The sequence below is a fragment of the Protomyctophum parallelum genome (genome assembly GCF_964188405.1).
Source record: "Protomyctophum parallelum genome assembly, chromosome: 12".
Classification (NCBI taxonomy): domain Eukaryota; kingdom Metazoa; phylum Chordata; class Actinopteri; order Myctophiformes; family Myctophidae; genus Protomyctophum; species Protomyctophum parallelum.
In genome coordinates this window covers 38974043-38990394 of record NC_139712.1, presented here as the reverse complement: position 1 = coordinate 38990394, position 16352 = coordinate 38974043, and the positions used below count along the sequence as shown (strand labels likewise).

Genomic DNA, 16352 nt, shown 5'->3' with positions numbered 1-16352 from the left:
CAAAAACACACCATGCACGCTACACATGTATCCTACATCTATATGCTTGAATCTTCCTTCGTGTTCAGAGGGAATGAGATGCCGAGTCCGCAGATCCCCCTTGAAGCAACGTTACAGTAACCTGACTGCGCCAGATGGTGGCAGCAGTTCACTCCTACCTCCATCTGGTCTCTCTCGGGCAGAGACGATGTACCTCGAACCAGCTGATTTCGAACCAATCAGTGGCAGGCTCTTGCTGCGTATTGAAGCTGTGCCACAGTGCACATGTAAACACAACCGAACAGGACTACAACTCCAAATGATTATGGCGGTAGCAGATTTTTGCCCCGCTGGTTCGGGTTCATCGTCTCTGCTTGAGCGAGACCAGATGGAGGTAGGAGGAAGGAACTTGTGAACTCAATAGCGCCGCAATCTGGCAGAGTAAGGTTAACATTACAGTAGCTAGTTGCTACATTAAAAATGATCTGCAACATTGTGTAACTAATTGACTACTTTGTTATGAAGCTCAGCTCTTCTACATGATTGTGATTTTTAATCATTTCATAAATGTCTTCCATGTGTAAAGCACGTTGTAACATTTTGTTTAGAGAAGTGATCAGCTAAAACTAACTAACCTTCCATCCTAATCAGTCTCACATCCCTCCTGTTGGCCCGAGTCACAACAGTGACTGTCCCCTGGTGTCTCGTTATCGCTACTATCAACATTCAACATGCACTCAGGGTTTTTTATGTGCACTGTACAAAACAATCAACTTCCCAGAAAAATGGCCAGATGGATTTTTCTTTACGATTGTCCCATCTCTGCCAGCAGCATACTCCTGTGATAAACATGCTGTGGGGGAGGGGGAAGTGCAGCAACGTGGAGGAAGGGCCCTCTGATCAATTAGGAACAGTAAAAAAGGGGGGAAACGACACGAAAACAAACATCTGCCAAAAGACTTCCCAAACAGAGGGAAAAAATATATGCATGTGGTTAAATGGAATTAAGCCATTACCATGTGGTAAGGCACTGATAATCAATAACGCCCTGGGTTTTGCCAGCACCTTTCACCAAGTAACTGCAGCACATGGAGAGTATGAGGAAGATAATTTGGCCAGTTGTGGCCAAGTCACACTCACACACAGACACACACACAAACACGCATGCGCGCACGTGGAGACCAGTATGCCAGCTGCTTGCCATCTGCACCACAATAACAGAGATGCATTGTGAATCGAGTTCCTTTTCCTAGTGAGAAGGACAGATCGGGCAGATAACTCATCTGATAATGAGCGAGCGGTGCTCTCTGTCTCACCTCTGCCCACAGCATGGACCACAGATGGCCCAAACCCACGGATCTGGAAGCCCAGTCCATCGGCAGAGTCTGGGATCTTCACTGTTCTGCAGATGTGGAAGGACAAAAAGACACATCGAGACACGCGTATGCGATTCAAACTCACCCAAACAGTTCCTGCAACTCTTGAGAGTGTAACAGTCACACATAACCACCCATCCACACTCACACACTATACTGTGTCTTACTCTCTTGGCTTGGTGCTGACCAGCACCCTCAGAGGTCCTTTGCTGTTGAAACACTGCCTGAGGAGGATCTCCACTTCAGAGAAGGGTCTGAGAAACACCAGGTCTCCGTTTATGCCAAACAGCTTCTTCCCTGCTTCCAAACCAGCCATCTGGCAACGGGACACCACAGAATACAGTTGAATAATAGAAAATAATAGAAATGTAAGCATTATTATCAATATGATATACTCTCTTTAGCTCAGTCTTTGTGAGCTGTACATATTAAATATTTGTACACAGTCATTTATATAGCAATATGTGTCATATTATATCAAGAGACACTCTATTTATGTGCTCTCTCTCTCTCTCTCTCTCTCTCTCTCTCTCTCTCTCTCTCTCTCTCTCTCTCTCTCTCTCTCTCTCTCTCTCTCTCTCTCTCTCTCTCTCTCTCTCTCTCTCTCTCTCTCTCTCTCTCTCTCTCTCTCTCTCTCTCTCTCTCTCTCTCTCTCTCTCTCTCTCTCTCTCTCTCTCTGCCCCTCTCTCTCACTCTCCTCATTTTAAATTAAAATGAGGCTCACTGAACGACAGAGGACAAAGAAATAAATTGAATTAATCAGAGAATAAATGGCAGATAATGTTCTCTCTCACACACTCTCCATCCATGTACTCTTGGGAGATATTATATCAGGAAAGTAATAATGTTATCTATGAGCACACAGCTGGATTCTGTTGTAGCTTTAACAGTCTGAGGTCTTAAATGCAGACAATCAGGACCGTCACCTTGCATGCACATACACACAGACACTGAATCTGCGTGCTAGCCAAGCCTTCCACATGCACGCTACAGCAAGAGTTTGGGGACTGGAGGGAATTATCGGTTGCACTCTGAGATTGATCACAGTTCCCCTGAAAGCCCACCACTGCATTTTTATCTAGCTGATCAAAGACGCTTAAGCACAAAAGCAGACCTCAAAAATGCAGAGCGGCCTTTAATGTGTTCTATTTCAGCCCGACGACTCTCGTAATGTTTGCATCAGTGTCCATAACAGCAAAGCGAGTTGAGCCCTGAGACCAACCAGACCAGACCCCACCTCATCTTCACACACACACACACACACACACACACACACGCGCGCGTGCACAAACACAGACACACGTGCACTCGCACACAGACACACGTATGTGCGCGCGTGTACACAGACGTCCGCACGCACACACACACACACACACACACACACACACACAGTTCTTTGAGGGGGTTCCAGGGGGTCCCAAGTTAAATTATGGATGGTTACGAATCAAATTAAATATATTTAATGGAACCAAACAGGGCCATTGGGTTCTGTTTCTCCCTGAATTATGGGAGTCCATGGCCTTATGCAACAAACTGGGGGCCCTAGAAATTAAAAGGTTTATTTGTGTGTGTGTGTGTGCGCGTGCTCTTACCTCAGCTGGAGAGCCCTTCTCTACAGACTTGATAATAGGGACTCGGTTCCTCTCTTCCAGAGTAAAGCCATAGCCTCCGTCACTGGGTCTTATCTGGAATAAGACAGGACTCCTATCAGTAGGACAATACACATTGTATGCATACCAAGAAAACCATGGAATTATCCGCACGCACACAAACACACACACACACACACACACACACACACACACACACACACACACACACACACACACACACACACACACACACACACACACACACACACACACACACACACACACACACACACACACACACACACACACACACACACACACACACACACACACACACACACACACACACACACACACACACACACACACACAGCTGTACACAGTCATACTGGTACAGACAGATGACCAAGATGTTCTTTGCTCAGACCTCTAAAAAGTTTGCTTACGGAGGTAAAAACGAATTACTTGTGCAGTGTTAGGGTTTTTCCCCAGCTGTGGGTGAGAGTACTTTAGACATGGGTTTGGTATGGTTTCCTAATTTTCTTTTAAATTTAGTTAGTTGCTGTTAGTTTACAATAGTTTAGGCATGGGTTTTCTATGGTTGCATTAATTTGAATTACAGTTAGGCTATGTTAGTTACGTTCAGGCATGGGTTTTCTATGGTTTCATTCATTTGAGTTAAAGTTAGGCTCTGTCAGGAAAGTTACATTTAGGCATAGGTTTGACATTGTGTCATTCATTTGAGTTACGGTTATGCACTGTTAGTGTAGTTTAGGCATGGGTTTGGTGAGGTTAAGGTAAGGATCCCAGGAGGGCGTTTATAGTGCTTGACAGCTCAATAGCGTTTCCTTTACCAATGCTGTCCAACTGTCCAGCTGAACAACCACTAGTGGCAATACATACATGGCGTAAAACTGTATATGGATAAGGATAGAAAGCAGGGTGACAAAAAGGGAAAACCATCACTCACCAGGAGGGATTTGGCGATGACGTTCTCAGCTATTTTCAAGTCGTGTTTCATGGGCTTATGTTTGGTGTTGGAGCCCTCCATCTCCTCATCGGCGAAGAACCGGAACAACAAGGGCTCATCCTTGAACTCGCTCTTCTCCAAGACTGGAGGGTAACAAAAATAAATTAGAAAATGTATTCATTCATTAATCATCAGCTGAACAATCACAAGAACAACCAGATAAACAAAAACACAGCAAGCAAAAACAACAAAATCCCTTAGCCTCAAATTCAAGTTAGCATGAAATTAAGCTTGTTCTGCTTGTTCACTGACCTAAATCATGGTGGGCAATTAAATAGTTGAAATTAAATGCTTTGCATACTTCCTATTTAGAATATCACATCATATTTTGTTATTGATACGGTTTGTGGAGAACATAAATCAAAAAATGAATTGAGAATGTCATTGCAGTGATGTAAATAGATTTTCAATCCCGGGATGCAAGGATGGTCTTTTAGATGAGTCCCAGGGACCTTTTAGGAGTCCCACTTCAACAAATTGCAGCATTTAACTCCCATTTCATTTTATATGGTTACAATGTGGTTATATTCATGTAGAAAACAGAAGAAGAAATTATAATTATAACTAAAGCTAGTGTGTGTATTATTTACTGTACATGCCGAGTACAGTAGTGCATCCCGTGGATGCAGAGGTCCTTGTTTTATTGCGTCCCTGGGCTATAAACTGAGTTTTGGGATGCAAAATGCACCCTATTTTAATCTCTGCATTGTGTTAAATAACTTAAGCATTATGAACATTCTCTTCAAATGGGCCTGGACGCTGGTACAGTATCAACGGCAACAAAGGACCTTTAACCAAGAGTCCTCGAGTTTTAAATAAAACCCCCAAAAACACCCCCGAGGGGGAAAACAAGAGTTCCCTCGCTTCGCTCTTTCTCAAGATCAGATATAGCGCCAATAGTTTTAATAACCACATAATCAGGCCAAATAACTCACTGGCACGAATGGCAAAATGACCCTGTGGGCTGTGGAAGTGAAGGGAAATGACTGCTGTTCTGTTCCATAGCTTTACAGGCTCAACTGTGGGCAGCGCTGAGCCGTTACATCATGGAGGTATATGGCAGACGAGCAGTGCATGTATGATGTGGACTTTGGCATGATGGCAACGTGGGCTTTAAAAACAGGTCTGACTCTTATAAACACGCACAGTAACCATGGCTACTGACCATTTGCACTTGAACTGACAAATATCCCACGTGGCAGCTGCCAGGTTCTCACAGCTACAGCAAACCACGCCCACACACACACACCACTTGGCCAGTGAGTTCCATACGTACGGGGGGGGTACGCGACGTATAGCCAGGGGGTACCCAAGCCCCCTCAATTATTATTATTTTTCTTTTTTTTTTGAGGGGGCTAGTGAATCATGGTGTGTGTGTGATATGAAATGTCCAGTACCTCACCAGTGCCTCCCCAGTGTCCCCCCAGTGCCTCCCCAGTGTCCCCCTGAGTGCCTCCCGAGTGCCTCCCCAGTGCCTCCACAATGTCTCCCCAGTGGCTGCAGTTTCTCCCCAGTGCCTCCCCAGTGTCCCCTCAGTGCTTCCCCAGTGCCTCCACAGTGTCCCCCCAGTGCCTCCCCAGTGTCCCTCCAGTGCCTCCCCAGTGTCCCCCTGAGTGCCTCCCGAGTGCCTCCCCAGTGCCTCCACAATGTCTCCCCAGTGGCTGCAGTTTCTCCCCAGTGCCTCCCCAGTGTCCCCTCAGTGCTTCCCCAGTGCCTCCACAGTGTCCCCCCAGTGCCTCCCCAGTGTCTCCCCAGTGCCTCCCCAGTGTCTCCCCAGTGTCCCCTCAGTGCCTTCCCAGTGCCTCCCCAGTGTCCCCTCAGTGCCTTCCCAGTGCCTCCCCAGTGTCCCCCTGAGTGCCTCCCCAGTGTCCCCCTGAGTGCCTCCCGAGTGCCTCCCCAGTGTCCCCCTGAGTGCCTCCCCAGTGCCTCCCCAGTGCCTCCCCAGTGTCCCCCTGAGTGCCTCCTGAGTGCCTCCCGAGTGCCTCCCCAGTGTCTCCCCAGTGTCTCCCCAGTGCCTGCCCAGTGTCCCCCAGTGTCCCCCCAGTGTCTCCAATAGCAATACAAGAGCAATAATACAAATTAATCTTAATTTATTAATCTTATTAATTAATTATTGAATCAAATTAATTAATTAATCAAAATGTTCGACGCAAGAAGGCCCCCCTGCGGCCTGCGCCCAGCACCATGCCAAAGCTTTTTCCTGCAGGAAACACTAATGTTGTGGTTGTAAATATATTGTTATCTGTGTTGCGAGGATGAGGGGGTACCTGGAAAAATATCTACCCCAAAAGGGGTACCTGGTCCAAAAAAGTTTGAGAACCCCTGCCATACATACAGTAAAACTATGATGTTAACTCATGTTGTATGCTGTGGTGTACACATGGTGCAGGTGCACACACATACGTGCACGCGCACACGCATAGTCGCATACACACACGCACGCGCACACACACACACACACACACACACACACACACACACACACACATGCACACAGGAACAAAGCACTTCTCAAACTTCTGTTTATGTATTTATTTATTTATGTATTGTCAACGTGGCCTATCAGAGGCATCATAAATGGAACCAGAACAATTGTGTGAACTGCTAATGCCAGGCCTTCTTTACCCCTGGCTACCCCCCTCGACACACGCACGCAATCGCAAATGCGCGCAACTCTCAACAACTGACTGAATTGAGGCCTATTCTTTCGCTTTTTGGGGGACGGACGGACAACATACAAAGTTACATGATGTTGCAACTAAGTTTGCAGCACGTTTCAATGTGTTGGAACTGAAGGGTCGTACCGTGGTGCATGAAGCCATTGGCACACAGCTCCACCCCCAAGATCAACGCTTCCTCTCTCGTCCTGCAGTCCCCCTGCATCGGAAAACACACAGCAGAGAGAGAGAGAGGGAGAGCAAGAGAGAGAGGCAGGGCGAGAGAGAGAACAAAGCACATTGTGTGTCATAAATGTCATGTATACAAGTTGACAATGCGACGCGTCAATCAGCTTGTTGAGGTTTGGTACCCGGCATTGCCCAGGTTATGGGGGTGAGCATATAGGCTCTCTCTGTCCGACAATGAAGTTGATTCTATTCTAGCCCTCTGTGGGTTATTGAGTGCATGAACTTACTAGGCTACCTCTGTCCCCCTCTCTCCCTCTCAGGCTGATCAAGCTGTGACCTGACCACAGAAACCTGCCCACAATGCCAAGGTTTACGCTGGCATCAGGGTTTTCCATAACACAGTAATGTATATGCATGATACAGGCTCGCAGACACTAACCCACATGCTGTGTTCACAAGGGCAGATGCAAAGATACAGTCTACCATTCATTTTCAATGGAAGCCAGCGACATGACGATACAAAGATACATCTGCCGTTTGTAGCTGCTGCAAAAGCCACAACAGCTACAAAAATGTTGAGCTGGTTTCAACTTCAGCTACAAAGATACAAAGCTACAAATGTAGCTGTGTAGCTTTGCATCTTTGCGAGAGCGAGAGAGGGAGTTGTGTGAGACATAAAACCAGAGCTTGATCAGTGAGGTGTGTGTGTGTGTGTGTGCGCGTGTTTTTTTCTCACTGTGAGCCCAGTTTCTAAATATCAGTGTGAATCTGCACAGTTAGCGGTCCAGTCACTTGGCGTATAGCGCTCCGTTCACGCTGCTTTATGCAACGTCATGGCACGCTGCGTCTTTGAATTGACTTTGTATGTAATTGTGTCGCTCGAACAAATATTTTATATTTCGGTGGGAACGCACTTTTAAAACACACCCACACCCACACACACACCCACACACACTCACACACACACTCACACACACAGGGAGATGTCTAGACGGCTCAGTGTGATGGTCCTTGAAGTCCCACAGGTCGACCTAGGTCATGCAGGCACACACGTACATAAGATATATACACACACACACACACACACACACACACACACACACACACACACACACATACACACACACACACATGGCCATGTCTGGCGTTGATTCTACTGTCAAACACCACGCGTCATTTCAGCGCCGTCGTCCCAGACAAGACCATCAATCTGTTGACCTCAAAGCTCCCTCCCTGTCAAAGCCAATAAAGCTCAGCCATCTAATCAATTCTCCCTCTCTGTTTCCTTTTTACTCCTCTGAGAGGATAAGGACCGCTGTGAGCGTCTGAGTGTGTGTGTGTGTGTGTGTGTGTGTGTGTGACTTAATCTCTTTCCTCTGTTGCATATTTGAAGTGACCCGCCTGTTATGACAACAGTCGCTTCCCTCTCTCTTCCTCCTGATCCTCTAGTCTTCTTTCATCTTCCCTGTGCTTCCAGAGGTGGCGCTGAATGTGTTTCCAATATGCTCGGGGTGCCAACGGGGGAGGGGTCATGTGGAAATGACATGAAAAGGAAAAGATGCATGCTGCTGGGCATGATATATGTATGCTTACCTGAGCTATGAGCCAGTCAATCAGCTTGTTGGCCATCACCACTGATTTGTACGTCCGCAGATGGTAGTCCTTGTCCCTGGATGAGGACAAACAACATGATGTTAAACTCTTGTTAGAAATCGTGGATGCACGGATATTATCCGCCGAAGTATAGCCAGCACACAATATAGTATGTATGACAACCCTGAGTGTTTTGACGCCTATCACGTCAAAACACGTCCGTTGCTTTGTCCATGAGCGGTAAATAAACCATGTTAAAAGGACCTGTATTGTGTGCTGGCTACTTCTTCATTTCTAATAAACTACTCTCCCCTGAACATACAATAAGTATAGGCTACAATTCTATTCTATTCGCTTAGTTCAGCTGAAGTTCAGTGAGCAGACACATGACCTGTGCGGCAGCAGCATTCATTAGGCATCAGGCCCGCTCTATTGCGACCGATGGCTAGAGACCATGATGACGTACAGTAGGACTGCATAAATTCCACTCAGTTACTGGTGGTCACTTTTAAAAACATTGGCAGTTGCGTTGTTGTTATGTCGAAGTGAGCTTTCTGTCCGCCGTTAGCGGCCTAAGGGCATTGCAGTCCGAAGGTCTCGGTCAGGGCTCTAAAGTGTGTTTGGCCCCACGGAGCCCCATGTCACTGTGGCGTTGCTCTGTCTGCTGCTCTCAGTGTTACCACCACCACACGACCAGATTCTCCGCTTGCCAGACCCCCGGAATGCTGTCTGAAATAGAGCTGTGACTTTCCCATGAACGCCGGGGTCTCCCCAGGGACACGCATTGGGGCCGAAGAACAGCAGGCACGGGAAAGTCCAGGGTCGCCCGCAACTTACTGTACACCACTCGCACAGATCTACCACATGCAAGCAAGCACACATTCACTGACTTCACCTCACTCACCCACCTACAGGTACTCATTCACACATAGACCACCCCACACATACAGTATATGCACATTTAACACACAGACAACCTCTCATGGAAATAAACAAAAAATACTTAAAATACAGTGTATCTCACTGCACATACGTACACACACACACACACACACACAGTCACACACACACACACACACACACCCCCCAGATGAGTCAAACACAACATGTGGGCCAAATAAAAGTCCAATCTCAGCTGTCTGCAGCTCACCAGCATGTGGAGTGTGAGAGGGCAATCACACAACCCCAACCCCCCCAACACAAACACACATACACACGCCAGGCCCATAAAGGAACATTCTGTTGCGTAAGTGCATCTGACAGACTGGGTTTGGTCTGCGAGGAGGGTGGAGTGTTGGTACACACTGGTCAGTGACAGTGGTCAGGCACGATGCTCTGGCCACGCCAGAGCCTAACGAGCGTGGATGTGCATTGGAGTTGTCAAGAGTGAAAAATGAGGTCCGGTGAGCAGCCATATGCCATAAGGGCAGCGCCAATCTGTGGAGCAAGTAGCAGAGGGAGAGGTCATATGGGGAGGTGCTTAAATTGCCCGCTGCGAATGGAACAGAGCCTGGAAAGGGAAGTTGCCAGTACTTTTTTTGTGAAGGGTATATTGATTGATGGCCCAGGCTTAAAACTGAAAGTCTTATAGCATTTAGTTTAGTAGTTTTAAATGCTGAGTAAATAACTAATGTTATTGTTGTGTTTTAAATTCTATGTATTTATCTTTGTTCTTTGTGTTATTGTCTCGGTTATATGTATACCGTATAACATACTCACATGCTGTACCTCCCTTTGGTCAACTCTGCTTCTAAATGTAAATGTGCTTTAGAAATTAAATTGACTATGCAGCACAACCCATGAAACATTTATCCACATAACAAAGCAACAGTATTTTCCCAGAGTTGTTATAATATTCTTCTTTTAAGTGAGTGTCTGTCTGTCAGTTGACTTTCAGTTTGCAGCCTTTCCATGTTAATATCTTAACCTATTCTGGGTGGGAACCCCTTTTGGTGTTAGCATTATGTCATGCTTTAGCTATTGAAAAATAGCAGATCTACAAGCTCATAGCGCGCCATCGAGTGGTGCGCTACAAGCTTGTAGATCTGCTATTTTAAGAACGACTGACATAGAAACATAGCTTTTTCAGAAAACTGGGTCAAAATGGGTTAAGCGCCTTCTCTTCCGAATTCCGATGCATGAATGCATACCTGTGTCTGAAGGGCTCTAGCCTTTAAAGGGCTTCAATATTTCATACAAGGGAATCAGATATCACTGAGGGCCTGAATTCACAGCTTTCTTCTTGGGGAAATGGGCTGTCTGTCTCGTCCCCCCAACACACAGACACACCTCGCCTCCATCCCCCGGTCCTCATTTCTCTCACTGTGCCAGGAAATTCCACCTAATTAGGCAAGGGCTGGTTGGTCCAATTAAACCCTGGCATTCCCAGGCCGTGGGACGCATTGTTCAGGACATTCAGTGAGAAGGAAGTGAGACTACAGCACGCACGCACACACTACAGCATGCACGCACACACACACACACACACACACACACACACACACACACACACACACACACACACACACACACACACACACACACACACACACACACACACACACACACACACACACACACACACACACACACACACACACACACACACACACACACACACACACACACACACGTCTGTGGCTGCTTTGGCCCTGACATAGAGACAGCAATAGACTGAATCCTGACAATACTGCAAGAACCAGTGTGAGTGCACGCAAACACGCACGCACACACACACACACACACACACACACACACATAGCTGTCAGATCAGACAGAACTACGCTCAAATCCATGGAGCATCAATGTGGTCCCTCCGGTTATGGAAGAGTTTCACAGGGGTTAATTCAAAGCTGTGCTTAGGGCCATTTGAAATCCAACATAAACAGCCAGCGTGGGCCAGAACCTTTGTGGTACAACACATTAACAGACCGTACCTCAAACACTGTTAAAATGGAATTCACAAGAACAACAGCGAAAACCAAAGCATGCCGACAAATTACACCTATAAAGTGCACGCGCTCCACTTCTGCCTGTGTTTTTGCACACAGTCAAACAATGGGATGTTTCATTAAACGTGGAAGGGGAACAAGTGCCAAGATCGCCCCAAACACACCTGCTTTGCATTTGGGTTGTGAGGGCCTGTTGCAAGGCCATGTTGGATGTCTCTGGCACACATCAGATTCAGCAGTAATTGCCAACCGCAAGGCACATGGAGACTGAATAATCAAGAGTATGATATTATCGCTCTACATGTACCGTAGCTTTTGTACAAATCACATTGCACTTTTTAAAATGAATCGGATAACTCCATTCAGCTTTAATGAGCCCTGCCTCAAAGCCATCAATCTCCACAGGGCCTAATTTTGCATTGGAGGGAGAATTCAGATCGATGTCTGCTGTCTGCCGCACTACTTTGTGCCAGGCATTGGAGACCACAGGATCAATACGCCGTGACATGTGTAATTGGTCACACGCGGTGAACTGCGCATGTTCCATCCTTTCCAGCTGAATGCCCTGAATGCAGCTCTGCACCATGCCTCGACAGAGGCATGAGTCTTGTCTTTGTAGCTGTGATGAATGGCTTGAGCAGCATGACCCAAGCATATCGGCATGGACACACACAGTGTGGTGGATGGGGGAGCAGAGAGAGCATGCAGTTAAAGCCTATAGTCACTCTGGAAGAGGCGAGGATCAAGGAGAATACACATCATCCCCCCTTTGAAGTGAACACAAGACACAAACGTCTATTCTGAATTGTTTTGGTTAGCCTTTCATGATAGACAAAAAAAATGGCGCTCAAAAAATGCAAAAGAGAAAGAAAGAGAAGGGGAATTCTAGCAATGTTATCGCTTTCCAGGCTGTTGTGTGACTATTTGTATGTGTGTGGTTCAATCCTTTGACTTTGCATCTGTCCTCTACAAAGGGAAGTCCTGCCATCACACACAGGCTTGTTGCCACACTCTATCACACTCTATGCCAGTCCCTCCCAGGTTAGCCCCTCAATAGTTCACTGGCATGCTATACTTCCATTCTCTGTGCGGCTCTGGTCTGAATTCTTCAACTTTTGGTGTACTGTATAAGCTGGAGCTATATTATTTAGTGTTATTTGTAAGCCTGCCAACCTGCATGAGCTGTGGAGGCCGGAGGGACACGTGAAATGGCCCATAAAAGAAAATGGACGGATACCTGACGACAGGAGTGAAGAGACTGTGAAGACGACAGAACAGTCTGACCCCCTGAGAGAGAGAGAGAGAGAGAGAGAGAGAGTTTAGAAATTACAGTTGTAAAAAGCATTCAATTAATCTAATGTTCCAATACTATACGGTAAATATACCTCGTCTATTTCTGTTACTTTTATTTTGCCGTTTAAGGTTAATAATTAGCCTACTGTAGCGTATATGGTTTGAATATGAGAATGACTGTTGCACAACTGCCGTTACCTTGGAGATGACATCCTGCATGTCACTTCTGGGGTGGTAAGTGCCATCATCATAGCGAAAGCGATACAGCACAGGCTCAGGCTTGAACTGGTGCTTGTCTGTGACTGCAGACACAATTCATCAAGTTGGAAATTCAAGCAGGGCTGCGTGTCACGCGCATACCCTCTACTAAATAGTATATTCAATTCCTTTGAACACTGTTTCTGAGACATAGTGAATTTCATTCTTATTTATCTATTAATATTATCTAATATAATCCATGACGTCATTGTGCCTGCAGAGTTTCTTCTAATGATCTAATAATGTAACTAGGCTACAGTATATCTATCTCATACAGACCGCATGCTGACATCTGTGTTATTTGGGCCATTCAACCAAATAAAACATGTTAACATTATTGAACCAAATGATGCACATTCACCGGCTGTTGTGATAACATTGAGAGGACGCATGAGAAGATGTCCGGGTGAACGTGTTGCGCCGACTGATTCAGTCACTCGGTGCAATGATGACGCAACGTAGCCGTTCAGAGTATGGGAAGGCATTGCAGAGTCCCCATTGGCTTAAGCATAGTCACGAAAAAGTCACAACTAGCGCAGCGACTGAATATAGAAAACAAAACTCACTCTGAAAACCATCTTTCCAGGCAGTGTGTATACGAGACTCCCAAACACACGAGGGGTCAAATATAACACTGCTGAACGCCACCCATGCAGCCCCCCCACTCTGCTTGCTTTAGGGGGCTTTGTCGAAGCCCCCACCTAATATAATGCAGTTGGCTCTGCGTCTTTGGCTGTAGAACCATGAAAGTTCCATTAAAGTCCTTATGAAAAGCAAGCTCGCTTGGCCCTTGGAGCTATTCCTCTCTGTCAGGGAGAGCCTCAAAGCCCGATCTCATTTCTCTCTGTTAGGAAGCAATAAAGAACGCCAGAGTAATTTAAGATCCAGGCCTGGCCGCCGGCCGTAGTCTTTCTAGGAAAAATACACGTACTGAGCGGTATACGCACCATTAAGTGTGAATGCAGTGCGTCAACCAGACACGCCACCTAAACGCATTGCACAACTCTCATCCGAGGCCACTATGCAGCCATTCAACCGATTTTACACAAACACTGGGGCGAGAAGAGATTAATATTTATAATCCCATGCCAAAACAACGTGTCACTGGGAGTTTTTAAGTCAGACATCTGCTGAGATGTGAATACGAGATCTGCAAAATGCAACGCGAGCGGTGAGGTCACTGTTGTAAAACTCTTAACTCGTTGAATGAGGGATGTTCAATACACGCAGTTAGAAATCCAGGGCGTAACTGTAAATGTAAACCACTTGCATGCTGTCTACTGTGTGTGTAATGCAATGTCACTCATAGCCTACTGTACATGGTGTAATTGGTCATATATAGAGCATCAAAGGAAGGAAACATCTGTAGTAAATTCGGAGTTAAAGGGACACATATTACACACTTTGTGTGTAATATGTGGTTTTAGTAATTTTAGATTTCCTCAGTGTCCATGATGTCATGGACACTGGGCTCACTTCCTTCCTGGACTACAATTCCCATAATGCTTTGGTGCACTGCTCCTCCTTGTGGATAGGGGAGGGCTGTCTTACTGAGACAACATGTAGTCCAGGAAGTAAGTGAGCCCTACTGTGAAAATCTAAAATATCTAAAACTACATATTACGCACATAAAGACCCCAGGAAAGTGTTCTAAATCTTCTAAACATCATTAACATATATCTTTTTGTGTCCCTTTAATTAGCACTCGGGATGTTGCAGTGTAGGAAGAGGAGGTAAAGAATATGAGATGAGGGGTGAGTGGGTCACCTCCGACACCACCTGGCAGCATCTGCTGTTCGCCCACCCACCCACCTGCCACCTGATGTGGTGAGAAATTAGAAATATCGTGGACCTGACGTTTGCATGGAAATTCAGACCAGAGACAAATAATTCATACAATGAATAATGTTAATTTAGCACCAAGGGGGCCTATATTCGACCCACATTGATTATTCAGATTTGTTCGTGTGACACAGATCCATAACAATATGCGGGTCTACTCTTGAAGCATGTTTAGATAACATATTATGTAAACACCAGCATTCCATAGTCTACTTATAGTTTCATTTTACAGATATTGTATGTTAGGTTCTTAGTTTACTTATGATTTGATGCATTACCTTGTGTTGTTCTTGCTTACTGTAAATCGCTCTGGATTAAGAGTGTCAAATGAGTAAATCGTTATGTTGTGCATCACTGGAGGAGACCTACGTACCATGGTGGATGATTCCGTTCTCCAGCAAAGCCTGCCCCAGGTGCACTCCTTCCTCTGGGTTGTCTGTCTCACCGATCTCCATCAGCCAAGACACAAACTCACTGGGGGAAAAAGCAGAACAACAAATGCACTCACAGGTTAAAGACCTGAGGCCGATTCAACAAAATGCCACTTTCAAGATTTTTCAGCAGATGTACAAGCTTGTATGTCTGCTATTTTTGAATAGCTAATGCAAAAATGTCAAATGAAACGGATGCTTTCCCGCTTTAAACGCATTAACAGGTTTTCATGAAATGTGATCTCCTTAGAAGCATTCACACAAGGCTCACAGTGTGTTTTAACAGCAGGCGACAGCCAGATGAATTTTCCGGAAGTGCATTATTTGTCTATATGGGCCTGCTATCGGCGGTTGTCGCAAAAATAAAATAATTAATCTTTTCGCCAGATAGCGGGCGATTAGGCGATGTGTTGCGCGATGCTCGCCTGCTGTTAAAGCGCACTGTCAAGGATAGCAGTGTAGGTGAATTATTAAAAACCATAGCATCTCTAGAAGTTGACGTGAATTTTCATGAATTACCAATCAGCAAAATCATCTCAATCAATGAACTTGTGTCACTGTGGAAACAGTGGAAATAAATAAGAAAGAAGCCTCATGCATGGCAGACACAGACAGAGCCTTCAGGACGTAATGAATAAAACTCATGTGACTATGGCAACAAACACTGTCTTGGCAAAGTGAAATGATGATTTATTTGCTATTGAGGGGCCAACGTCTGACTGTTTGTTAAAACAACCAGCAGGTCTTACTCCAACTACTTTGGCCTGGTTCTATCTTGAAATCTGGTGCCGAGTGACACCAGACGCTCCTAGACTTAGGAAGAGAAATGCAAAGAGGACTTTTGTTTGGCGTGCATCACTTACAACTGTGATAAAGAAAAACAACCACTCTTCTCCGGAGACAAAATTAACTGAATAGGATAGCATTTTCTCTATAATTCAGCAATCCACAGAAAGATGGATGGATAGATAGATAGAGAGAAAGAGAGGGGGGGGGGAGAGAGAGAGAAAGAGAGAGAGAGAGAGAGAAAGAGAGAAAGAGAGAAAGAGAAAGAGAAAGAGAAAGAGAAAGAGAGAGAGAGAGAGAGAGAGAGAGAGAGAGAGAGAGAGAGAGAGAACCATCAGTAGCCTATCTGATTACAATCCTTGATGTTCTGTCTCC

The 16352-nt window shown here is 45.7% G+C and overlaps 1 protein-coding gene across 1 annotated transcript in view; it reads right to left on the bottom strand.

Moving 5' to 3' along the window:
- prex2 (phosphatidylinositol-3,4,5-trisphosphate-dependent Rac exchange factor 2) overlaps positions 1 to 16352 on the bottom strand; it is a 156574-nt gene that overhangs the window by 83931 nt on the left and 56291 nt on the right. Inside the window, exons 11-19 of the mRNA XM_083778594.1 lie at positions 15134 to 15234; positions 12859 to 12962; positions 12605 to 12654; positions 8417 to 8492; positions 6782 to 6854; positions 3918 to 4060; positions 2948 to 3040; positions 1523 to 1671; positions 1296 to 1381 (exon numbers count right to left, since the gene is read on the bottom strand). Coding sequence (XP_083634720.1) covers positions 1296 to 1381; positions 1523 to 1671; positions 2948 to 3040; positions 3918 to 4060; positions 6782 to 6854; positions 8417 to 8492; positions 12605 to 12654; positions 12859 to 12962; positions 15134 to 15234 — 875 coding nt within the window. The remainder of the gene's footprint in view (positions 1 to 1295; positions 1382 to 1522; positions 1672 to 2947; positions 3041 to 3917; positions 4061 to 6781; positions 6855 to 8416; positions 8493 to 12604; positions 12655 to 12858; positions 12963 to 15133; positions 15235 to 16352) is intronic.